Source organism: Pleurodeles waltl, chromosome 11 (assembly GCF_031143425.1).
Source record: "Pleurodeles waltl isolate 20211129_DDA chromosome 11, aPleWal1.hap1.20221129, whole genome shotgun sequence".
NCBI lineage: Eukaryota > Metazoa > Chordata > Amphibia > Caudata > Salamandridae > Pleurodeles > Pleurodeles waltl.
The window spans coordinates 71,142,985-71,170,589 of NC_090450.1; the positions used below are offsets into that span (position 1 = coordinate 71,142,985).

Consider the following 27,605-nt stretch of genomic DNA (forward strand, 5'->3'; position numbering starts at 1 on the left):
TTTATCACCAAGGCTCTGTCTTATGCAAATTGCACGACAAATGTAAGTTATAACTGTAAAATGGGCTTCTATTGAGCAGAAATTGTGTAATACATTCAGGTTGTGTGCAATGTCTAAACTTGGATTTCTTAAGAATAGGTTCAATAAGTTTGTTTCTGGGAATCTGCCTGTCTGCCAGTTGACATCTTTCCTCTACAAAATGCCGTAGGCGCTTAAATTCTGACTTGCATATTTGATCTGCAGTCATGGAGTTGTCAAAAAGGAGCACTCTAGTTTATAACACACATCCCTGGTGTTACAGAGCCATGCAATGTGGTTCACCAAATGAACAGATAAACAGTCCCGTAGGATCTATCTGTTTAACAGAACCTCCTGCTTAGTCCACAACCTGTACCACACCAGCAGAGGTTGGAGTCTGATGAGATCTATAAATGGCACACCCAATTCACTGTGATACAAAATGGATCTACAACTCGATGGCACTGACACCTTCCTCTGCAGACCAGCATTTAGTATCTCTTGGAGTATGACCACCTACTCCAGCTCAACAAGTGGCCTCCAACATACATTGTGCACGCTAAATGGTGCACATTTCAATCGAAGGCTGCATTCTCAACTTATGAAGAATACAAAGGCCAGATTTACTAAGCCCATGCATTGCCCTTGCATCCCGAAAGGCTACGCAAGTATTTAAGTGAGATTCACTAAGCTACGCAAAGCCACCTTGCATGGCTGTGTGTGGCTTAGTAAATCTAGATTAACGCAAGGTAGTGCCTTGCATTTCTCTGCACTGTGAAGGCGTTCCATGGGTGAAGCACAGGCGTTCCCAATTATCACCTAAGTGTAACAAGGAGAAATACCTTTATTTCTCCTTTCTTTTGGTTCTGTATTAGACTTACCTGATTATCTGATGAGAAGTCCCTTTTAGCTGCAGTTCCTTCTAGCTGGACTGAGGTATTGCAATGAAAGTTAAGCATCATGAGATCTCCTGTGCTACTACTTCTGGAAACAGTAATTAAGGTCAGTGAACTTTCTTCAGGGCCGAGCTAGTTCCGGTTGAGTGATTACAATGCAAGGTCCCTGAATCAATTCTGTTGTGGCTCGCAGTCAGCCTTTACTTCAAAACGTAAAAATATGAAACTCAGAAATACTAACTTTTCCATGCAGTAATACAGCTTTAATTTCTACTGTAACTGTTTCTCAAATTCCAGAACCTGAGATGTTTTTCTCTTGAATAATTCTGTTTGTGGAGATGTTAGATGGAGCCAACCACATTTCCTTGGAATTTAAGAATAGATGACTGGCTTGGCTTTCCTGACCCAAATGTCAGATTACGACATTCACTGACGAAATCCATAACACCAGCTGTATTCAGGAAAACCATGAGTGACACATAGGGTGCCACTTCCGGGCTCAAGGGCAGTGCCTAGTGCTACTAGATTAGAGCTTCAGGGAATAGCAGAAAGATTCCTTCACAGATGACCCACAACCCAGGCTCCCTGCCCTCAGACCTGAAAAGCAGGCACTGAAGGCAGTGGGTGTCAACTTCTTATATTTTGGAAATAGGTGGTGTAAACATATGATGTGGGCACAGAATTCTAGTGAAAGTAGCCTGGGTTGAAATGGTTCAGTCAATCCAGTTTGTTGATGAACTGGTGTCATTGTAGAATCATCATAGTATAACAATAATTGTGCAATTTCTCGTCAGCACTGTGGACTCACGATTAGAACATGTATTATAAAACTGGCCTCATATTAGTGGAATACAAAGCCTTTAAACTGGTCTTTAAGTAAGCTCCATGAGACAGACATAACGATCTATGGACCTGCAGAACAACAAAGAACAGCTCAAACAGGTGCCCATTTCCGGCTGGTTGATCCTTTTAGGTGTTTCCACCATTAGAAGCAATGTGAGGGTAGATCCTGTTTTATAAACATGCATCACCCTTACTCGCTTCTAGCAGAGAACAAAAATATGAAAGTACTGCTCAAGTCACGTACTCAAGTTTTCGAAGAAACTTTCACATCATGCAAACACAAGCTTAAACTGATGATATGTATTAAAAATGAACATAATATAAAGCTAAAACTTCTATCAATGTATTCATTTTAGGCAGATAAAACACTACAGTGAGTGCTTGAACACAGTCTTTGTTGATCCTAATATAATAGGTGCAGCTCAAGACATTCCATGCAGGGGTGTTCAGAAAACAAAAGGTACTTGGGTAGACGAAAAGAGGGATCTTAAAAGAGAAAACAATTTAAACTGCAGCAGAAAAAGCCCTTGTGCCAATTCGCATAGCACTGGCCAAATTTGTTTTGTTGAAGGTGACCAAACTCAGTAAAGTATTTTTGAAGGTAGATAATCAGTTGTTAACCTACTCTGTAAGGTATGTGTTGGGGTTAGGTCACACCTCTGCCCTTATTTTAAACTTTGCTCTTACCTCCCATACTGTGTGTTCTGTCAGACATGTCTGTAATTTGTACATATATGTGTGTTGTTCCTGTGCATGGTCAATGTGCAAGAGAGAATGGGGACCACACTGGAAAAGGTCAGGAAAGTATGCCCGCTTTGATTTAGTCATGATTTTCTTTTGCAATTAGGCAGCTATAAATTTCAAAGGATAAACTTTGAAAGGAGATGGTTGCAGACATTTGTGCAATGGCTTTATTCAGCTCTACGCATTATTTATTTTTACTTAATATTTCATGTTTTTTTTTTAATCTTACTCCACCACCCTCTAAGCCCCCTATTTCCGAATTATATTGTTTAGGTTTTAGTGATGCCTAAACATGTATGCATAATATATGATCCCATAGAAGGAAAGGAGGAGGCGGAGGAGGGAACAAGAGGAATGAGTGGGCTGTCTTCGTTTGCGTCTTCCCAAAAACATTAAAGCACCTAAACAATATATGTTTGCACTGTGCTCCTCATTAGCAGTTTTTAAAACAAAATCAAATCACAACGGATAGTCGAGAAGTTGAAATAACCTTTAACCGTGACTGTGGAACAAGAGCTATTGCTGGTGGATCTACAATGGCATCTGTATGACACGTTCACACACGTTAAGTGAGGTTCCCTTGATCATTGGGGGAGCTGTAGCATATGCAGAGAAAAACAGTGATATGGGGAGAGGAGAGCAGACTGAAAAAAGGCACTTGTAGTCGCCAAAATAAAAAACAGTGTGAACTAAGATGCTCAAAAGCACTCATATAGCCTAATTTTCCACATTCATTGATAGCTTTCTGACTGCTGTGCTTGTCATGTCATGAAATGCTACCAAATCATCCTTGGAATGCTACCACACCATCCACTGGAGAGATCCTTGTGCAGACCAAGTTGAGCTTATCTGGTGAGCACCATCTCTGAACAGCATTATGATGGCTTCTTTTTGACCTAGACGTTTGCACTCTGTCCAAGCAGGGACCCTCACTCTAGTCAGGGCAACAGAGATACACACTTAGGTAACCCCTGCTCACCCCTTGATAGCCTAGACCAAGTAGTCAGGCTTATCTGTAAGGCAATGTGTACAATATCTGTACCAACACACACACACACTAATACAGTGAAAAAAACTACAAAATGGACACCACACCAGTTTAGAAAAATAGGCAATATTTATCTAAATCAAACAAGACCAAAGCGACATAAATCCAATATTTATCTAAATCAAACAAGACTAAAGCGACAAAAATCCAACATACACAAGTCAAGATATGAATTTTCAAAGTAAAAAGAGTCTTACTACATAGACAATGGAAACGTTGCTTTTACACACAGTACCTAGTTTGCGACAAAAATAAAGCTGCACGGGCTAGTTTGAGAAGGAAAAGTCAGAGATGCGTAGATTCCATACTTGCTAGTGAGGTCGTGCATCGTTTCTTCTTCAGTCGTGTAGATGATATGTTGTTTTTTCTCCTGCAAGAGAGTGGTGTGTCTATTTCCAGACAGGGCACCTTGGATCTGCGCAGGTCCACAATGACTTTGACGGCCATCGACAATGCGTGAGAAATCCAGCCGCACGGTGATGGAAAACTGCACTGCGTGGATTTTGCATCGTTTTCAGCAGCCACAGGTGAGTACTGCGTCGTTTCTTCAGCCACGATGCCGGTGATGCGTTCAAATCAGCCGCAAGGTGGATGGCGCATTGTTTTTACAGCCATGTTGGAGGTGGAGCGTCAATTTTCCCCGCACAGCTCCCTGTGCGTGGATTTATGTCCTTGTTCTACCCGCTTCACCTTTCAAGGGCACATGGATTGGATAGGGCACCACTTGGCAGGGCAGGAATCTCAGCAGAGAGTCCAAGTGCTGTCAGAGGAAGACTTTGATGGCCCTGAGACTTCAAAACAGGAGGCAAGCTCAGTTCAAGCCCTTGGAGATTCTTCACAAGAAGGAAAATGCCATAAAGTCCAGTCTTTGTCCCCTTCCTCATATGGAAGCAGCAACTGCAGGATAGCCCAACAAAACACAGGCAGGTGCAGCACTTCTCCTCAGCTCTGCTCCTTGGCAGAGGTTCCTCTTGGTTCCAGAAGAAAATCTAAAAATCTGGGGTTTGTGGTCCACTACCTGCCTTTGAAGTAGGCAAACTTCAAAGAAAAGTCTCTGTTGTTCACAAGATCCTGCCTTGCCCAGGCCTGGCCCCAGACACACACCAGGGAGTTTGAGACTGCATTGTGTAAGGGTAGGCACAGCCCATTCAGGTGTAAGTGACCACTCCTCCCTCCACTCTAGCCCAGGTGGCACATCAGGATATGCAGGTTACACCCCATCTCCCTTTGTGTCTCTGTCTAGAGGGGATTCACAAACAGCCCAACTGTCAGTCTGACCCAGACAGGGAATACCCAAGCAGGCAGAGTCACAGAATGGTTTAAGCAAGAAAATGCCCACTTTCTAAAAGTGTCATGCTGAAACAGACAATTTAAAAACAGATTTACCAAAAGATGTATCTTAAATTGTGAGTTCAGAGATCCCAAACTCCATAGCTCTATCTGTTCCCAATAGGAAACTGCACTTAAAAGATATTTAAAGGCGCGCCCCATGTAAACCTATCAGAGAGATAGGCCTTGCAACAGTGACAAATTAATTTGGCAGCAATTCACTGTTAGGACATGTAAAACACAACAGTACATGTCCCACCTTTAACATACATGGCACCCTGCCCATGGAGCTATCTAGGGCCTAACTTAGGAGTGCCTTACATGTGTAAAACGGGAAGGTTTGGGCCTGGCAAGTGGGTACACTTGCCAGGTCGAATTGACGGTGCAAAACTGCACACAGACACTGCAATGGCAGGTATGAGACATGTTTACAGAGCTACTCATGTGGGTGGCACAAACGGTTCTGCAGGCCCACTAGTAGCATTTGATTTACAGGCCCTGGGCACCTCTAGTGCACTTTACTAGGAACTTACTAGTAAATCAAACATGCCAGTCGTGGAAAAGCCAGTTACACAGGAGCACTTTCAATTTAGCACTGGTCAGCAGTGGTAAAGTGCCCAGAGTCCAAAAACAGAGTCCAGCATACAAAACATGGGAAGCAGAGGCAAAAAAAAAAGACAGGGGAGACTAAACCGAGAATGCAAGGTCTAACAGTTGATGAATCCAGACATCTTATCTGGACTTACCTTTGCTCCTCATCTACTGACATGGGAACCAAAATCAGGCTTTGAGATTGGGAAGTAAGTGATATTGCTATTTGTGATGCTTCCCCCGAGGCTATACGGTTTCGTCTTCCTGCTAAACTGTTGGGCGGATGTAGACAACCCTAAAATGAACCATGAGACCCAGGTTGGTGTGTGACAGGTCAAATAAATTCTTTATGACTAACTGGGCATATACTGGTTGTTTTTTAGGGTTGAGCCTGCGTTGCATGCACTCGCGCATGCGTATCGCAGCGAGACGCTTTTGTATTTAGAAAAGGGCTCGGAGCCCTGTCAACTTCACGGCAGTGTTTTTTTATTGGTTCGTGGGCTTGCCTAATAAAATCTGCTTGCTTTCACGGCAATGCCTTTTCCATTGGCTAGCCCTCCTCGAGCGCAGCGACCAAGTACAGAAAACATGCGAGGCTCGCTGTTTTCCATCGGGCTCATGGACTTCTTTTTCTCTAATTTACGAGCGCGATCTCGCTTGGTAGAAGTCGAGCGCTTTACGTAGTTCATTTCACTTTTTCGGGTTATGTACATAAATGCACTTTTGCCCGATAGGTGAAAAGTCGGGTTAGGAGTTTACAACGCGATCATCTCTAACATGAGCAAACGCGAGACCCGTTGCATTGTAAATGCTTGTTGTTATGGTCTCCATAATTATTCAGTTGTCCCAGGATTATCCATCGTCGCACTTTTAAGACACCTGAGGTCATTTTATGTTTTTGCTCCCTGGAGTGACTGTTCCTTTGGGTAGCCCCTAGCTCTCTTCTCCGTAGGTAGTTTTTTTGTTGTTGAAAGAAAACAAATGTGCCTGAGGTCAAGCGAGTCAGTTGCAATAACAGATCTACTCACTGGACCTGGCAGTACCTTATCAGCTGCAAAGGGGAACACTCTATGAACCAAACATTTATGCCCAAGCACTGGAGACTTGTAATGTTCATCTAGATATTTTACATTATGTTGAAAAGCTATCACAAGGCTGCTTTAGGCAACATGAGTACAAAGAAAAGGGAGAATAAAAGCAGCGTGCAAGAAGAATAAGTATAAAGGCACATGGATAATCAAACGCTCACAATATTAATCTGCACTACCCGAATGCCTTCAGTCATCTCCTGCTTTGCCCCTCTTTCAAGCCTCCCTCTTAGTGACGTTTTGAGGTAGTGTTCTTCTGTGCCCCCAGCCCCCCCAAATGAATCGCACATTTCCACACTTAGGATCTGAATGTTGCCTACTATGCTTACCAAGGAGAGTCTTTGTGCCTGAGAGGATAATTCTGCACACTCCCCATGATTCCCAAACATTAGCAAACCCGTGCAACCATCTCCTGAATAAGCCTTCACAAGCCAAAGTGGCAATGAACATGAAGAGTGTAGGAAGCCATACCTTATGAACTTTGTTTCCAGATTTGGACAAGACTACTGTTTTTAGTTTTCTCTCTATCATTTACTATATCGTATTCAAATGCCATAAGTAAGTGTGTGCTTTTCCTTTGTTTCTGTTACCTTGTATCAGTAATGTGACACGACTAAAGAAACATCTTTGGACTATATTATATAAATAAAGCTGATGAAAAAAAATGATTAACAGTAAGCACAGTATCATAAATGCAACTGGCAAAATGAGACAGCCCATTAATCACGGGCTTTTAATGTTTCCTTTTAATTTCTATGTCACAAGTTCGAATCAGGCAAAGACCAATCTAGCCAACTATTTTTTTAAGGTTGGTATATGTACTACAAACTGCAAAATAAAAACACCTGTCGTGCAAGGACAACAAAACATTGGGATGAAGCAATATACAAAAAGATATCATTATTAAAACACTGCTTTTATTTCTTTCTCGTGTCATGCCATCAAAAAAGTCTTTTGGTCAAACACTTCAGTCACGGACAAACATATTAGTTTCTTCACACTTTTAAAATGATCTATGTGGGATTTGTTTTGAGTTCACTATGACAAACAAAGCCCAGCACAGCCTAATGACTGTAGAGGGAATAAACCCCAATGGATAAATTAAGTGTTACCTTCCAGAAGACAATGAGCTCCGAACAGAAGAAAGCGCCGAGCTCCGGACAGAAACTGGTGCAGAACTGCGGCGACTGCTTGGTGTTGATGTTATCGTAGGAAGCTCTAAATCAAACTAAAGATGAAGCATGTTTTATAAATGTGCACATACAAAGATTTCCAACTTGTCACAAACTCTTAATGGTATTTCAGCCACAACATTAAATCCTACAGTGGACAACAACTGAAAAGTGTATACAAAGAAAGGGACCATCCTGGTTGATTGTCATATTATTTTCTGGTTATGTAACTAAGAGGGTTTTAATTTGATTATCTAAGCCCAACTGTCAACTACACCCAGTAATGTGACCCAGAGGCAGGCATCAGCCACTAAACGGCTAAGGCAGCAAAATGCCAACTTTCCAAAAGTGGCAGTTTCAAAAAATTGTAATTTTAGATATACTAAGGCCCATATTTATACTTTTTTAGCGCTGTATTTGCGCCGCTTTTTGGTGCAAAAGCACAGCAAACGTACAAAATGCAATTGCATTTTGTGTAAGTTAGCGCTGCATTTGCGTCAAAAAGCGGCACAAATACGGCGCTAAAAAAGTATAAATATGGGCCCTAATGTGAACTGGTTATCTGTTCTCATTTGGAAATTACACTTATTAAATGTAATAAGATAACTCCATTGTTAACTTGTGGCAGAGGTATGCCTTGCAGTAGTGGAAAACTAATTTGGGTTTTTTATTTTGGTTTTTTTACTACCAAGGCATGTAAAACTCATAATTACACATCCTACTTTTTAAATACATGGCACCCTGCCCTCTGGGCTCTCAAAGACCTACCCAAGGGGTGATATATGTATTAAAAAGGAAGGTTTGGACCTAGCAAAAAGGTTATTTTGCAGGTTAAAATTGCATACACAGGCTGCAATGTCAGAACTGAGATGTTTAAATTGCTACGAAGGCAGGTGGCACAATCAGTGCTGCAGACCCCCTAGTAACATTAAATTTACCTGTCCTGAAACAGGGAGTTCCACTTTACTAAGGACTTACTAGTAAATCAAACAGGACAATTTGGTATAGCCAATCTTACCATGTTTTAAAGAGAGTACAAGCACTTTAGCCTTGAATAGGAGAGGTAAAGTGCACAGAGTCCTAAGGCCAGCAATAACGAAGTCGGCAAAACAGGAGATCGGAATGCAAAATGTTAGGGTGAAAACCACACAAAGGATGCCAGGTCTAACAGTGAAGCAATATGTGCATGCCCAGAATAATAGTGTTATTGCTTTCCTGCATAACATGAGAAATGGTGAAAAAAAAAAAAAATCTGTTCACATAATACAAAGCAGTGGTACAATTTTTTTTAGCACTTCGACATTCTTGCCATTAGCTGTGGAAAGACCGTAGAAACGGAGGGAAAAGCTTCAAACAATTTATATGTTTGTCTTACTGTGGCGCCTTTGTGCTGAAGTACTCCCCGCTCAGGAGATTGCAATGACTGGTGCAACAGTGAAGATAGTGCTTCAAAGAAACCAAAATGTCCATTAAATTTGTCTTAGGGCCCATTCACAAAGATTTTGCTGTGATTTATTCTTGTCATATTCCTGACTTAGGGCCTGATTACGACTTTGGCAAAGGGGATTACTCCATCACAAACTGTGATGGATATACCATCTGCCATATTACAAGTTCCACAAGATATAATGGAACTTGTAAAACGATGGGCAGGATATCTGTCATGTTTGTGACGGAGTAATCCTGTCCGCCAAGGTCGTAATCAGACCCTTAGTCTTGGAATTCAGTAGTAAGCCAGGAGTATTGAAGAGTATGTTTTGCTTACTCACAGCAATATCTTTGTGAATTGGTCCCTGAAGTTTGAGACTAGTGAAACATGAGTGCAAAGAAATGGGATAAGTATTAAGCACAATATTCTGATTCCTAGTCTGTGAAAGAAGAAAATTGCTGCAAGCCACCTGAGTTTACTGATCACTTGCATTTTCAAAAATCTCACTGAACACTTCTCTGATCTCATTGAACTGACTCCAAAAATACTACAGAGCAAAGAGGTGAAAACATATATACAAAACAAACTGCTGTGATGTCAGATCAGGTGTCAGTGGGCGCGGTTTTCTATGTTCATTATAGTTCTTATGCCACTAGAAATTCACTGGTGTCTTGTTGTTTCCTCTTGATAAAAGATCACCTTCTGAAGACTGATAAGTTGCATTCTCTTGTAGACCATTAAGCAATCAGGGAAAAAGGGGGGCCAATTTGCCTATCTATTAGTAACCGACGCACAGATGACTAAAATACTGCAGCAAGTAACACCAGAAGTGTAGACAGGTTTCCCACCTTTGCTTCTATATTCTTCTGTTACGACCACTAGAGAAGATATAGATATAGTGGAATTCAGGAGAATGGATTTAGAAGCCAGTGAAATCAATGGCTGCACAGTGGCAACTCAAGTGTCTCTATCAGTACTCTCCCAGAGGGAAAGAATCATGAATAACCCTTTTATTAAAGATGCAGGAACATTGCCACTTGCAAAAAAAGAATCTGTAACGAAAAATGTGTCTCCTTGGTGCAAACACACACTCTCTCTAATGTTCGCAATATCTTTTATAAATTTAAGGATGCAAGAGGAGATCCAAAACATGGATAGTAGGTCTTCACATCTCAATTGTACCACTACTGGCACCTCTACAGATCTGAAGTGCTGAGATGCAGGGAAACAGTATGTTTCAAACCAGTAGTGATATCCATTAGATAATTAACCAATGTCACCACTGTTTCAATCACCTAGCAGAGATGTGAAAATATACTCCACAAAGGGCCAATTAGACCATTGTTGAAATTGTCCACAGGATTAGAACAGAAGAAACCAAACTGAACTTATCCTTCATGAAACATGTTTTCAAAGACCACAAATCTACAAGCGGGCAATTTCAAATACACTCTCCTTTATTTACTGGGAGTACACAATATTCCAGCTTCAGGCTCTCTAATTTTGAGTTCCACAGGACAACCTCACAGTAAAAGCCTTTTACTAGGGTGGCCTAGCCACTATCCAGATAAAGCTCAAGAAGCCCTATCACCAGACTTCCCTCAGGAATCTATGGGCAATTTGGAAGAGCCCCGTCTGTTTTTCTTCAGTGCAATTAGTTTGCATTGAGAGATCGTATTAATTTCATTGAAATCTGGATTGCTTTTGCAGGATTCTGTCTCTAAAGAGCACAGTCCCAATTTCAATGAACAGTGTGTTTCAAAAAAAGGAAACTCCTGATCTGCAGGAACATTCAAATTGTTACAACAAATTTGAGTACAATGTATACTCAGGCTCTACAAAAAACTTTCCAATTTTACAACACCTTTGAGTACAATGCATACTGACATTACCATTGCAAAACAAATCTGAGCTGCAATATTTTAAATACAGGACCAGCCTCAAGTAAACTAATCAGATGGGAAAGGAATGAAAATCCTTTTGATCTAGGAGTCTATGGTGAAGAAAAAAATGTTACAGCTGCAATTTGTAGTAGAGAGCTATACATCCAGCCGATTCCCCACCTCTTAATGGGATCGGGGAGCTGTGTCCTAAGTGGGAAGGTAGCCTGACCAATCTGTAGCAGAGATCCTGCTTTGCCGTATTCCAAATAACACCCATAATTGTGTCTTTTAATGCATACACAGAAGACAATATTTATTTGTATTATTTTAAAACCAAATACTTTGAATAAACTAAGATTAGATATATTTTGATATTTAAACGTACACTCTTAAGATCCTCTCTTCAAGTTTTGCTTTTGTCCTATTCTATAAAGTGACCAAATACATTCAACATGGTTCTATTCAACATTTTTGTCAACTTCTTTCAACTTTGTCCTATTGCACATTTCCTAAACATATAGTAAACTGAATTCATTAAGCATTATTACGGCGGTTCAAGTTTTCAATAGTAAAAAAAAAAAAAAACGAAAAAACGGATTATACCTGTTGAAAGTACAACTCGAGGGCTGTCATTAAATCAGGACATTCTTCCGTTGCTTCAACCAACATCTTGTTTATGGATCTGTTAAATCCTCTCAAGTCACGGAGTTCTATGTCTTTTTCTTCTTTTGTTGCACCTTTGCTTTTCTTAGCTGATCGGATTTCTTTAACCAGTTTAGCACACTGTTTTAGGATGTAATGTTATGAGTATTCAAATTATGTAACATAAGTACAAGGAATTAGTTAAACAAATGTAGTCGTCGGTATAAAAAAAAAACAATTCCTCTGCAGTGTTGACTCCCAATCTTGGTTTAATGAGCAGGAGTTTATTTGTGTGAGTTTTTATACATTTAAAGCTGTTGTCGGCCGTCTTTAACTCGATTTTGCTACAAAGGACATTGAAGGCATGGCTGCCTCCTTTGTGAATGAGGGAATGGGCAGGTTTATGCATTTATAAGGCATTGCAATCCTAGCAAATTAACTCAGCATAAAGTGCACTCACAGACCTCGAGGGATACACTGTGTTGGGGGTTTTAGCAGAAACAATGTATATCAAAATGGCATGTGCAATATATATCAAAATGCCCCACTGCCCCATTCAGATCTATTATGTGTGACTGTAACTCATTAATGTCAATTATAACAATTCTCAGAGTTTGATAGGATGAAAGATTATTATTGTGGATGGTTTGCAAAACAAATCCTAAGTGGTTTTAAGAACACATTTGCTCACCTCAGCATCTGCTCTGTAATCTCTATCCAGGCAATAATGCTTTTGTAACTTGTAATTCGAATGGCTCACCAATCAGAAACATGCAATTGATGATGTGAGTGCAACGGGTGAGTGCAAAGTAAAACACCACTCTTTGCTGAAAATAATAGACATCAAAATGTGAGCAATAGGTCATGAATAATGTATATATCACTAGGAGTCCTGAGCCCCTAAAGCATTTTCATTTTTTACCCAAATCTTAATGGTACTCTGAGCAGGTGTATAGGATCAAAAACAAATGAGAGTCTAAAAATAGTTGTTTTGAAATGCATTGAACCACAGATTAAGATGATGAACACTGCTGCCTTTCTGTATTAAGAATTTTGATGAACAAACTTCATCTGTTATACACAACACAGGAAAAATGCACCTGTGCTTCACACATAGTTCTGTACAAACAAGAGAGAAGAGAATGTGCAGGAGACAATAAGGAGTTACAGATAAGCTTGTAGAATGCATACACACAACTCTTTCTGAGAGAGGTTTTGTTCTTGAAGAATGTAAATAAGAAGTTTAAAGATAAGAAGGATTTAATGAATACTGCACATTTATATGTAACTAGAAAGGTTTCGCGAGAACCATTTTGGTACATATAATATAGAGACGATTGTACAATGATTTTTGAAAAAGTGTGATAAAACCAATCCCAAGGTGGCCGCCTGTGCATCTGCAAGCAGGCACACACATAGTGGCAGTTTATGAATTGTCATTGTTAAACTTTACTCAACACAATTTAAGGAAACAAACATCAGCAAAGCCAGTGGCTTGACAGTCAAAGCCAGGACTACTGGCTTTGCCACTGCTTGCTGTACATGAGATTTCATTTTATCTTACCTATGTGTCTTCTTTGGTAGTTTGTATTTCTCTTCTTCCTTTTCCTCATTTACATCTGTGGGTTTTGACCACCTTGTCCTCTTTGTCTTGGAGGCGTTTATGTCTTGGAGGTATTGTTTTGTTCTTTGTTACCTGCATTGCTCTCATGTTCAAGTGCTTCATCTCTATTTTTCTACATTCTTTCGGAACCTTTCCTTTCCCTCCCCACCCAATCTCGCTTTGGTGTTTATGAACTCCCTTGCACTGTGTTCCTTATCTCCTCAATAGGTTCATCACATCTATGTCCCTTCCAGTAACAATGACGAATTATAAGTCAGCACAGATGATTGCTATTTCCTGGTAAATACACATGATTCCCAGAAAGGGCACATCATAGCAATTTACTGGAAAGCACACATTGTTGCCAATATCCTTCCTATCAAATATCAGTACCTGTTTTAAGTAAATACAAAGCACTATAACTGCCAGAAATTAAAAACTGTCAGAGGGCACTTAGCCTTCCTGAGCTGAGCTTCCGGCACAAGAATCGAACTAGAAGCAATAGTATAAGCCTCGGCCACACAACTAGAATAGATAAAGCACAAGTAACAGCATTATCTGCATGCACACACATGTAAGCAGAGCAGTGCATTCTTGAAGCTCACACTTTCATATACACATATCCACACCAATTGAGACTAGGCAACAGTAAAGTTAAGTTATGCAGATCTGTAGAGCGCACTATCATCCAGGAGGGTATCCTGGCTATTAGACCTGGCATCCTTCTGTGGTCTTTTTGCCTCTGCTTCCAGTATTTCTGACTGTGTGTTGGATTTCGTTTTTACTGGGGTTTTTTTTTGGTACTCTGGGCACTTTACCACTGCTGACCAGTGCTAAAGTGCAAGTGCTCCCTGTGTAAATTGTGATTATGATTGGTTATCCCTGATTGGCATATTTATTTTCATAGTAAGTCCTAGTAAAGTGCACTAGGAGTGCCCAGGGCCTGTAAATCAAATGTGACTAGTGGGCCTGCAGCACTGATTGTGCCACACCTCATGAGTAGCCCTGTAAACGTGTCTCAAACCTGCCACTGCAGTGTCTTATGTGTGCGGTTTTGCACTGCCAATTCGACCTGGCAAGTGTACTCACTTGCCAGGCCCAAACTTCCCTTTTACTACATGTAAGTCAGCCCTGAGGTAGGCCCTATGTAAAAGGGAGGTCCTGATGATAGTGAAATACTGCCAAATGCGTTTTTCATTATTGCAAGGGATGTCTCTCCCATAGGGTAACATGGGGATTTCATTTAATTTAAATATCTTTTAAGTGCAGTTTCTCGTTGGGAGCAGATCTGAATTTGGGGTCTCTGAGCTCCCAATTTAAAAATACATCTTTTTTAAAATTTGGTTTTTATATTTTCTGCCTGAAAATTTACACTTTTAGAAAGTGGGCGTTTTCTTGCTTAAACCATTCTGTGCCTCTGCTTGGCTAATGAATACACGTCTGGGTCAGACTGACAGTTGAGCTGTTTGTGAATTCCCTCTAGACAGTGACACAAAGGAAGCTGAGGTGTGTCCTGCATACCCTGACGAGTCTTCCGGGGCTGGTGTGGAAGAGAGGAGCTGTCACATACCCTTGAAAGAGCTGTGCCTGTCCTTTCACAATACAGTCTCCAACCCTCTAGTGTGTGTCTGGGGCAGGGCAAGGAAGAACTGGAAGGACTTTCCTTTGACGTTTGCCTCCTTCAAAGGCAGAAATTAGTATTGGACTGCTGACCCCGTAACTTTAGAACATTTCTGGATCAAGAAGAACCTCTGCCACGGGGAAGAGCTGAAGAGCTGTGGGGAGGGGTACTGCCCCTTTGCTGTGTGTGCTTTGCTGGGTTGGCCTGCAGTTGCTGCTTCTGCCTTAGACAGGACAAAGACTGGTCTTTGCTGTGTATCCTGCTTGTGAAGATTCTCCATGGGCTTGGACTGAGATTGCCTCCTGTTAAGAAGTCTCAGGGACATCAAAGACTTCATCTGCCAGCACCTGGGCACTCTTTGCTGAGACCCCCTGACTTGCCAAGTGGTGCTACATCCAGTCCCTGGTTCCCTGGAAGGAGAAGCTGGCAGAACCGGAGTGAAAATCCACACACCAGAGCTGAGCGGCAGAAAAAGCAATGCAGCGCCAGCACTGCAGCTGAAAAATCAACAATCCGTGTGGATTCATCGCTGCCGTGCATCTGGATTTTCCACGCATCTTCCCTGGGCGTCAAAATCTTCAACATCAATGCATGGACCCAAGGCTGCTTATCTGGAAATCGACACATCCCTTCCCTGTGAGGAAAGTGTTGACGCACGGCCTCACTTGTGAGTAAGGAATCAATGCATCGCTTGCTTTTCCGATGCACACCCAACTGTGCGGCTTTATTTTTGATCCATAACAGGTACTTTGTGCTAAAACAATGCATCCATTGATTTCTATGGATTAAGACTCACTCTTTTTACTTTAAAAATTGATATTTTTGCTTGTGTCTGTTGGATTTTTGTAATTTTGGTCTTGTTTGATTTAGATAAATATTGGCTATTTTTCTAAACTGGAGTGGAGTCTTTATGTGGTGTTTTCACTGTGTTATTGTGCATGCATGTACAAATACTACACACATTGCCTCTGAGTTAAGCCCTGCTTGTGTCAAGCTACTAAGGGGCTGAGCGCAGGGGCTATCTGAGCTGATTATCTCCCTTACCATGACTAGCTCCTTCAGGTGTCATGTGACTTGAGTGCAGCGTGGGAGGTTCAGAGTGATTCTGCCTGTCGAGTTCTGAATTGTCCGTAGCCTTCTGGTATGTTTTTTGCTGATCTTGGCACAGAGTGTGTGTCTGTAGTCCACCTTGCTTGTGACTAGGGCATGTATGACTCTTTTCGGGGTGCTGACTGGGAGCCACACTTCCTCAGCATCTTCAGGGTATGGAAGCGTGAGGCAGTAATGGAATTAACTTGGGTGGTCATGTTGAGTTTGCTCTCTATGGCGATCCTGTGGTTCTCGTCATGGGTGGTGGTAGTGGCTGTCAGTCGGAGCTTTTGCCGCCAGGTGGAGGCCTACGGTGAAGTTCTCTTCCTAAAGATCATGATTCATGTTAGTGTTCAGGTTTAGTGGTCTGGTCTTCATCCAGTGGGCAATTTCAGTCATGCAGGCATTGAACTTGATCCATATGGGAGACATCTTGTCAGCAAGGTAGAGAATGAGTTGCGTATTGTCAGGTTAGGAGAGAATGTTGCGGTTCTGAGAGTGGATGATCTTGGCTAGGGTTATTATGTATGTATGCGTTCATGAGGATCTGGCCCAGGGAGATTTCTTGCAGAATTCCGCAGATGAGATTGTAGGGGTCTGAGGTGTACGGTGCCAGGCTGACTGACTTGGTCTCTCAGCATGCAATGCAGGTGTCACTCACACATTGAAAAGTTGCTGCATGGCAGGCAGTGGTAGTGTATACCTTCCTCAAACACAAAACAGGTGTAGCATTGAAGGCAGCAATGCATGCTTCCCTCAACAACAGAATAGGTACAAACAGAGATGAAGCAGTGTAAGGTCTCAAGACACTGTTGTTACCCTGCTGCGTCTGCACTACAAAAGTACCACATACATGCATTTAAGGTCCCTTAACAGACAGAGCAAATGCTGTCTGGTCTGGTCTGGTATGAGGAGGCAAGTTAACAAAACAAGTTCAAGATGGACAGCAGAAGTGCATGGTTTATTTGTACAACACAGCACTTAGCAGAAAATGCTTTTTACACATGGAATAGGTATAATTCAATCCATGCTGAAGTGATTCTGTCATTGTCTAAATTTGGCAAAACTTAAACTTGGCTGCTTTGAAAGAGAAACAAAGCAACATCTATTGCCATAACGATGTGCTATGAAAAATGCTACTCCAAAGACATCACAACAACCTCCACTCTTTAATATGAAACAAAGAACATTTGCTGCAAATACAGCATAGTCTCACGGATATAGAATGGAAGTCCATGGAAACAACTGTCTAAACTAAGTACCACAACCGAAAACTCACCAAGGCAATCCAAGTAGTCAATATGGTTAGACACTGAAAATTATGAAGCAAGAAAATGGCTGCTGCAGTGCTGCAAATTCATCCAAATATGCAACATAAAGCTTGATAATGAAAGACCCAATACATCTGTCAATCACCACCATTAAGCCTTGAGGCGGGATGTACATATTAAACCCTGGGAGGGCCTTGGATGTTAACAAACATCCTAAAAGACCTCACAAAAGGGAGTGAAGTCCTGATTTCAAAGACAAAGCCCACTGGGTGCCTGGAAGTGGGATTGTGTCTTTTGCCTGGCGCATGCCATTAATACGACGTGCGGTCAGGAATGGTTTACAGAATAGAGGTCTGAAGGGGGCTTATGTTCCTTCAAAAAATGAACAATGGGAACCTCCGAAAACCCTGATCCCAAAGATAAGCTGTGGAAGCAAAGCAAACTTATATCACATTATATGAATCACCTGCTCGGAATAGGGCTTTTGAAAGATGGTCAGCATAAAAATACAAGAAAAGTTTGAGACTGCTGTCCTACAAAGCCTGATTTTGAGTTGGTCAGTGTAAATCATGCATTAGCTACAAATAAACCAGAGAAATGTCATTGAGTGACTGACGAGCCTTTGAGAAAAACATAATGGTAAATGTTAGACCCGACAGCCTTAGGGTGGTCACCCCTAACTTTTTGCCTGCCTCCCTCCACTTTTTGGACACTGTTTTTGCTGGCTTTTAGACTCTGCACACTTTACCACTGCTAACCAGTGCTAAAGTGCATATGCTCTCTCCCTTAAAACATGGTAACCTTGAATCATACCTGATTGGACTATTTAATTTACTTATAAGTCCCCAGTAATGTGCACTCTATGTGCCTAGGGCCTGTAGATTGAATGCTACTAGTGGGCCTGCAGCACTGGTTGTGCCAACCACTTAAGTAGTCCCTTTTCCTTGTCTCAGGCCTGCCATTGCAAGGCCTGTGTGTGCAGTTTCACTGTCACCTCGACTTGGCATTTAAAAGTACTTGCCAAGCTTAAACCTCCCCTTTCTCCACATATAAGTCACCTCTAATGTGTGCCCTAGGTAACCCCTAAAGCAGGGTGCTGTGTGGGTGAAAGGCAGGACATGTACCTGTGTAGTTTACATATCCTGGTAGTGTAAAACTCCTAAATTCGTTTTTGCACTACTGTGAGGCCTGCTCCCTTCATAAGCTAACATTGGGGCTACCCTCATACAGTATTGAAGTGGTAGCTGCTGATCTGAAAGGAGTAAGAAGGTCATATTTAGTATGGCCAGAATGGTAATATCAAATCCTGCTGACTGGTGAAGTTGGATTTAATATTACTATTCTAGAAATGCCACTTTTAGAAAGTGAGCATTTCTTAACACTTAAATCTTTCTGTGCCTTACAATCCACGTCTGGCTGGGCTTGGTTGACAGCTCCTTGTGCATTCACTCAGACACACCCCAAACACAGGGTACTCAGCCTCACTTGCATACATCTGCATTTTGAATGGGGCTTCCTGGGCTGGGAGGGTGGAGGGCCTGCTCTCACACAAAGGACTGCCACACCCCCTACTGGGACCGTGGCAGACAGGATTGAACTGAAAGGGGACCTGGTGCACTTCTTAGCCACTCTTTGAAGTCTCCCTCACTTCAAAGGCACATTTGGGTATAAAACAGGGCCTCTGCCCTACCTCATCAGACACTTGCTGGAGAAGAAACCTGAACCAGAACCTGCATCCTGCCAAGAAGAACTGCCTGGCTGCCTAAAGGACTCACCTGACTGCATTCTACAAAGGACTGCTGCCTTGCTGTTGCCCTGCTGCCTTGCTGAACTCTTGTCTGGCCGTGAAAGTGCTCTCCAAGGGCTTGGATAGAGCTTGCCTCTTGTTCCCTGAAGTCTCAGGACCAAAAAGACTTCTCTTTTTCACTTGGACGCTTCGTGCGGCGAAATTTTCGCCGCAAAGCTTGTTCCGCGGCGAGAAAAACACCGCACGCCGACGCTGATCGACGCGACGCCTTCGGGACGACCGGAATTTTGACGCACGGCCTCGCAAGGACAACGCCGCCTGACTTCCAGAGGAGAAATCGACGAGACGCCTGCCGTGAGAGCGAAACTTCGACGCACAGCCCAGCAGAACGACGCGCTGCCGGAAAACAAGCAGGAGAATCCAGGCACAGACCCGGGACATCTGGTAATCCCCGTGATCCACAGAAAGAGACTGTCCGCGCGCCGGAAAACGACGCACGACTTCCCCGCGTAAAAAATAACGACGCAAGTCTGTGTGTGCTGGGGAGAAATCAACGTACACACCATTTTTCCACGTATCTCTTCTTCTGTGGCCCTCTGAGGACATTTTCCACTCCAAACCAGGTACTTTGTGCTTGAAAGAGACTTTGTTTACTTTTTAAAGACTTAAGACACTTTATATCACTTTTCAGTGATATCTCTACAAATTCACATTGCAACTTTATTCGTTTTGACCTACAATTATCCTGATAAATATTATATATTTTTCTAAACACTGTGTGGTGTATTTTTGTGGTTCTATATGGTGGTATTGTATGCTTTATTGCACAAATACTTTACACATTGCCTTCTAAGTTAAGCCTGACTGCTCGTGCCAAGCTACCAGAGGGTGGGCGCAGGATAATCTTGGATTGTGTGTGACTTACCCTGACTAGAGAGAGGGTTTTTGCTTGGACAGAGGGTAACCTGACTGCCAACCAAAAAACCCATTTCTAACAGTAAATATATCCAAGCAAACCTGGCAAGCTCTGGAAGTAATACCAGTAGACAAATATGACCCTCGGACTGCTGGGCTGGGAACTGAGGAGCTTTAATCCTTGTTGAGGCATTGTCTGGTTTCACTAGTTGGTGGTATCCAAAGCTAAATCAGTAAGGGTGTATAAGTGATATGGAGGATCTACCCTTTACACCTCAAGGGAAGGCAGAGATGGTCTGTGCACATGGAGAAAGTAATTAAATAAATTTACAAATTCAGCGTATCCTTGTCCCCCACTCTGACACTTCTTTATAATTCATTCCTTTATTGCCAAGTAGCCACTGGCTACTTTTTGTGGGGCTATGATCTCAGTCCCTCCGAAGCAGGATTTAAAATACTAGCCTTATTGCTGGTATTTACAACCCATGGTAAATACTAGAAAGGAAGAACGAAACCTCATAGAGATACTCAGAACCATTTAATGCAAAAAGGAATGCACAATATCCTCTAACCAAAATTACTTATGCATTGATATTAATAAATTAATGAACATTTCGATGAAGTCTGGGAATAGTTAGTAGCCTGTTTGCCTACAATTTGGGAGTTGAACCTGGAACCAGGAACCAATGTTATTTTGATTAATGATTTTAGCTGGCAAAGGTGGTAGAGAATGGAAACATGGATTATTAGTGCCGTAATATGAGGTAAACTATTTTGATTAATTGGAAAATGAAACAACCGGTTGATGGCAACATCTGTCTAATTTCGGTTGATGGATAATCTTGAATTACTTTATAGGTAGAAACATTAACTGCACAGTTTAAATTCCAACCTACACGCCTTATTTCTCATGAATCCTTTCTCCAACCTTCACCAATGATCAGACAGTACTGACTCTCCCTCCAAGCTAAATGTTCCTCCATGCCAACACGTTACCAATGCAGCCCTCTCCAGTGGCCTCATACCTGTATATTGGGAAAATCCACTGCTCTAGAAATCGCCTTCAAAATGTGTTGACCTGGCCAACTATCATGTCTTCACTTACCATCCTTTCCTGGCAAACTACTAAAAACATCAGAGGCACCACAACTTTAAGCTCACATTGCTGACCTTCCTACTGGTCTATGGCCCGGTTTCCATCCTTCAACTTTACTATAAATGCAAACTACCTGTCTTTGATATTGGCTTGCAAAATATGGACAAAAGCAACCCCTACCAACTCGTCCCATGTGAACTTTTAGCAGCCTTAACACCTTTGATCACCTGGAGTACAGAAACATTGCAAAAAGAGGGCAAATCACCTGTATACTAAAAGAGCAAAGAAAGGTGGTCATAGTCCAAATACTTTCATAGTGGACTGTGGAAGCACTGCTGAAATGATACAACTTGTTTACTGCTAATACATTGTAATACGAGCGATTTAGCACACTTATGCTATTTCAGAAAGTAAGAAAAAATAGAACACATTGATTTTGCCTGAAATTCTTTTGTGCACATGAAAAATTAGGGAAATGTATGTCCTTCATATGTTGCTATGTAAGCACAACCAAAAACCCATGTTTTGATCAAGAAAAAGGGAGTTTTACTGATGGGGCCATAGCCAAGTATATGAAGATGGCTGTCGCCTGATCTCTGGGTCCCGTTTGGCCTCTGCTGTATTACCAGCCAGAGAAGTGGCCTAGTATTAGGTGTGCTGAAGAGCTATTGCATACAATGGCAGAGATGGGGTTATCCCTTCGGCCTCGTTCCATAACTGACAGAGAGTTTGTCACATCGGAGACGGCAAACCAGTCAAATAGAGGGATGGGGGTTGGGGTGAAGCAGCTGAAGTGTGTCTTGCTGGCATACAGCTCACATGGAATGAAGCTGTGGAAGCAGACTTGAGGCAGGCCAGATGCCTGGAGACCACCCATTGGTATGGACAGCAAGTGTGCTGGCAAGGCTAGTTTAAACTATGCTGAGTGCCATAAAAGCCAAAAAAGCACATTTAAGGTCCAACGTGGAACACATTCTGCAGAAGAGTGCTCCTGGCCTTGGTAGTCAGCCCCCGGATGGACATTAGAGTGGTGAAGTGAGGGAAGTAAACAGCAGGGCTGGTGTATTGGGTGGCTGAGAGCGAGGACTCACCGTTGCAGACCTGATATTATTACTAGACTTTTTTGACAGGTAACATAGGGGGTTACCAAAGTACCACAGGAGACATCAATTAACATGGGACGGGACTCATTCAACAGGTGCTTTCTACTGAACCTGTGTGTGTGCTATGAGAAAGCAGACTTTGATGTAGATGGGCCTCCTGTGCTTTATCTGTCCCGTTGTGGCCTGGATATCACAAGAAGATCGTCAAACACAAAACCCTGAGAGAGAACAGGGTGAGACACGGATGCAACTCACACCTGGCTGTTGCTAGCTGAGGCAGGAGGACACCTTAACCCCCCTTGTACTTCCCTCCTGTGGAAGAGAGTCCCTGCACCAGGGATATGTGTGGAACTACTCATTTGCCATCATGACGGGAGGAAGAGACAGCACAGAGCCTCCCATAAAACTGAAGGTGAGAAGGGTGCAATGGAGAGAGATGAAGCAACTGGAGGAAGTGGAGCTGTGATGTCCTGGCACAGATATAAACTATCAGCTCAGTGACCTGAAGGACCTCCAGAGAAATGTTTCATACGTGGGATCCAGGATTCACGGTGTGGAAGAAAATATGAATGAAAAGGTTGGCAAGTGTATGTGCCTCCAGGTCTGCATGTTTCAACTAGAACACGAGCACCCCTACACACGAACAGCAAAGACTAAGAGAATTATACTAGGCATAATAACATTTGTATCTGAAGCATACCACAGGGTGTAGAGGGACAGGACACTACCAAGTACCTGCTGAATCTCTTTGACTAACTCTGGGAGTGCTGCTTGGATAATCAGATACAAACTGATAAAGCACAAGGGGTGGCCTTGATGTCATCAAACTTTCTGCCTGACATTTTGATGAGAGTCCATTTCTTCTCCGAAAAAGACTCAGTCATGACCGATGCGAGACAAGGAGGCCCAATCTTGTACAGCAAGCGCATATTCAACTTTGTCAGGACTTATCCTCAGTGATCTTAGAGAAAGGTAAGGTATTAAAACTGATCACTGAAATCCTGTTAACCAAAGGCAGTAGCTACAAATAGGACCAGAGACTGATTTTGTCTAACAGAAGCCCAGGCTCTAAAGCAGGGAAAGCAAACATATATGGCTTTTAAAAGGAATATGGTAGTGAAAGAGCAACAATTAGAGCATGTAAATAATTTCAGCTATCTTGGTGCAACACTGAATTCCAAACTGTCATGGAATCCCCAAACAAACAAATCCAAGATAGTCCTTACCCAAAGCTCCATGGCTGTTTTAATGAAACACCAAGCCTCTATACCCAAGGCAGTTTCTCCGTTACTAGAGGGATATACGTATAAGACTCAAACAGCAGCACTTTATGGAGCAGAATTGTGGTGAATGCATAATCTAGGTAAGCTGTCTGTTGGGGGGTGGAGGGGGAACAACTTCCTAACCACACTATTACACTTTCTTAGGTGTACTCCTGTAATTCCAGTGTATCAATATTTAAGAATTAAGAGAATTGAACACCTGGCTGCCTTTAGGCACTTGCTCTTCTGGGTAAGGCTGTGGGCTACGCAAGAACTTGTCTACTACAAGGAGTGGCTAACGGAACTCATGAGGATAGACAAACACGCTATACTCTAATGGCCCCGTTATGTTTAACTTGGCTTGTTTAGTTGGGTTTAGCTACTTTTTTGGACTGACCCACATTTGTTGACTGCCCATTTCAAACCTCTCTTGAAACAAATGTATTGGATTATATATCGAATAGGCTTCAACATAGCCCAAGAATGGGCAAGTTGTCTGTGCAGTTATTGTCTGTTAAACCTAACGTAAGATTTGAAATGTACATGGATAATGTGCAGCACAAACTGGCAAAAACCTTGCATAAGAAGTTTTGTTTTGGTACTCTTTCTACTAATTCCATCACAGTGCAATGGAAACTGGACAGTCCCACTGGTGATGAGGAAAACTGCACTTTAAAATGTAAAGGAGAATCTTGCGCATAGCATGTTCTGTTGTCTAGCTAACGCCGGTTCAAGGAAAGAGTGAATTCGTCCACGGAGTTGTAATTTGGGCTTTGGGAAACATCAAGATGGGTTGAGAGTCCTGTAAACTGAGACTTCTCCACCTTTAGTCTTTGTTCTTTTAGATATTTATATGCAGTGCTGCTTATAAGGAAAAATAGGGGCTTGAATTTTTAAACCAAAGATGAATAGGGTTAAAACTAATGAATGGGGTTTTATTTTGTAATTTTATGGATCTCACTGTGTATCAATTTTTACAATATTAAATGCTTTTACTGATCATTGTATCGATGGTTATGAAGCTGATATATAACTGGAAATGTGTGTATGTGCTTTTATGGTTTTTAATTGAAATAAAGCTGAACTAACTAACTACAGAAGGTAGATTGAGCATGCCAACAATGAACTGAAGGCCTGAGGGACTGGAGCCTGTTAGTTCCCTGATACCTTTTTTTACTCCAATCTCTAAACAGGACAAATTTCTGGAAAAGGCAGATAGGGTATACTGACTGAGGGGAAGAGGCTGAATGTAGGATAACCCTTGACACGCTTTTCTGCATGTGGTGGGTGGGTGGAGTGCATCCTTCTCAGATTAGTAAATTGGAACTCTAATGTTTAATTCAAGTTATGTGGGTTGTTAACAGAAGTTACATTGGTTTATAATTCATACTGGCCTACAGCCTCATTAGTGCCAGAACAGGGTTTGTCTGCTCAGGACCACTTACATGTCACAATAAGGTTAAAGGCTATTTTATAAGGCCAGATGTCTCTAGAGCCCAGTTAAATACTTGCATATTCTCAATGAGGTAGCTGATCTGCGAACAAATGTATGCTTTCTTCTGGACATGCATCCCCTCCTTGAGGATCAGAGAAAAATGAGATTCTATCCTTTCACCCTACGATATTATGGTTCCTCTTGTAGGACATCGGGAGGAGTGGGGATACTGATAAAAGCACTCTAATCCTCCACAGAGGCTGGTGTCAGATGAGACAAGGAGAGGCAGTCAGTGAATAATAGTGAATGGGTCATTTACTGCAAATATACTCACCCTTCCCTCTATCTACACCCCACATCAGGGACAGGAGGAAAGAGGCCCCTTGATTATATTAGCCAAATAATGCCTGCACAGTGGGATTGCTGTCAACAGAGGTGCAGGGGCCTGAGTTAATTACAGTAGGAAGAAAAAGCTACAGGATTTTTGTCCGATTGATGATTGGCCCCATTGCTACTCCTTAGGTGTGGATTACTCACACATTTCAGCAGCTGAAAGCACAAACTAGGATAGATTACCTTTTAGTGGATAAGCAGCTTCTGAATATTCTAAAATCAGAGCATCAAGCACCATAAACAATATCAGATTATAGACTAATACTAGGGACAGTGAACTTACCATCTGTGGGAACTTCAGGATACAGAAGTTCTTGGGGCATAATCATTCACTTCTGCAAGATGCAACAATTATATATATAGTTCAGAAACAGAAAGTGGCATATACTGCACTTAATGGCACAGAGGAGGAAGGCAAATGTATAGTCTGAGATGCAATAAAAGCAGAGATATATGGCACCCTGATACAGAATGCTGTTCATCTCATCTCAAATCAATGAGATGGGAACTCCTGGCCAGCCCAGGGAGGTAATGAGCGCAGAGGACAGACATAAGTCTAACTGTTCCAGAAGGACATGGCAGGAGCTTAAAAGCCTAAGGAGGAAGGTTCATACTATTGAGCACAGCAAAGACAAATACATCTTAACAAAGTTTAACAAAGTTCAGCAAAAAGTTTGATGAAAGAGATAACAAGGCAAGCATGTTCCTGACAAGTAAGCTGCAAGCACACCCAAGCACAGCTATGTTTCAGAAATTCTATATGAAAAGGCGTGGTTTGAGGTATGTAGGAAGGAAAAATTAAGAGTTTTATAAGCCCTTTGTGAGGCATTATCAACTATGAATGCGTCTGAAACTTGCCTCACAAATAATTATTTAAATCTCTGTGACCCACCGAAACTTGTATGTACAGGTATGTATTTCGCTGCCAATTGGGATGTGCTGAAGGAGACTGGATACCTAAAGCTGGCCAACTTATTCGGCTTAGATTGCTTCTCAGCCATTCTTTTAAGATCTTTGCACCACAACTATACACCCGGTTAACTAGATTATTTGATTGCTTTCTTATGAACAGAGGAATTACTTTGCCCATATCAAAGTCGGCAATTTAATTAATTGTGAAACTGGGCAAGGTCCCCTCTCTTTCTGGCTCATATTGCCCTATTTCACTACTGAATATTGACGTGAAAATGTGCACCATAGCCATGGCTAACAAGCTAGATGAGGATACACCATTTCTGGTGCTCACAGATTGAACAGGGTTGATTTGAGGAATCATTGCAGGCAGTAATACCAAAAAAGGCATTGAACCTCATTGATTTAGTATGAAAGAGAGGGAGAGACATTGTCCTCCTCTTAGAAAGCTTTGACCCAGTGGACTGGGACACAATGTGAGACACCTTGCATTCACTATGAAGCACCATTGTCTTAAATTAGGGTAAATAAGCTACATTGGCAGCACTCCGAATGGGTCATGATTCAGAGGGACATGTCATTGGTGTCCTCTCCCCTGCTCTTTATGCTCACCCTGGAACCACTCTTACAGAAAATTGAAGACAACCCTTGTTCAAGATTATCCACTTCCCAATAGATATGTTTGAGCTCCTGGCACTTGGTGATAGCTTTCTAATAATACCCAATGTGACCCTGTCTGAGTTCATGAGCTTTGAGAGAGTCATTGGCTTCTGGGTTAACCCACCTGAATTAAAAAATCCTGGCTGGAGCCACTAGACGTCTGAAGCAACTACAAGTTTTCACTCCCTTTCATTGGATACATTTGGCCTCTGGCATTTGGGTCTTCGGTTGAACACAAATCTATGCACCTGAGCTGCAGAGAATTTCTTGGCTTCATTGTGAGCAGCTGGGGCTGGGAGTCGATTGTGGTGTCACCACATGCTCTTGGGTGGGTCAGATAGTGGACCCTGAAAATGATTAATCTACCCAAGATCCTTTATACTTTTCAGGCCCTTCCAGTGACTCTAAAACAGAGTCACATTTCTCAACTTCAGGTGCTATTCAACACTATGGCCTTCCAAGCTGCTTAGAAAGCAATCTACTAAACCCTCTAAACAGGGGGACTGGAGATGCCTCACCTTATACACTATTATCAAGCATGCCCACCTTAGGTAAATTATAGAAACACTGAGTATAAACGGTTAAACTCTGGTCCTTTATAGAACAGAACAAAATTTGGCCAATCAACCAGTAGGTAAAGACGCCTGGGTCTCATGCCCCGCAAAACCAATAAGGGTGAAATCTGTATATATGTCCATCCACAAGAATTACTTTGATAATTGGGACCAATTGCCAAGTGAGGCCCACTTGACCACACTCCGTTATCCTCTCACCCCAATATTTGGCAATGTGGCCTTTTCCCTTGGAAGGGACAG

At 42.1% G+C, this 27,605-nt stretch overlaps 1 protein-coding gene across 1 annotated transcript in view; it reads right to left on the bottom strand.

Annotated features, from left to right (window-relative positions):
- CCDC39 (coiled-coil domain 39 molecular ruler complex subunit) overlaps positions 1-27,605 on the bottom strand; it is a 141,337-nt gene that overhangs the window by 1,020 nt on the left and 112,712 nt on the right. Inside the window, exons 18-19 of the mRNA XM_069213092.1 lie at positions 11,645-11,824; positions 7,670-7,785 (exon numbers count right to left, since the gene is read on the bottom strand). Coding sequence (XP_069069193.1) covers positions 7,670-7,785; positions 11,645-11,824 — 296 coding nt within the window. The remainder of the gene's footprint in view (positions 1-7,669; positions 7,786-11,644; positions 11,825-27,605) is intronic.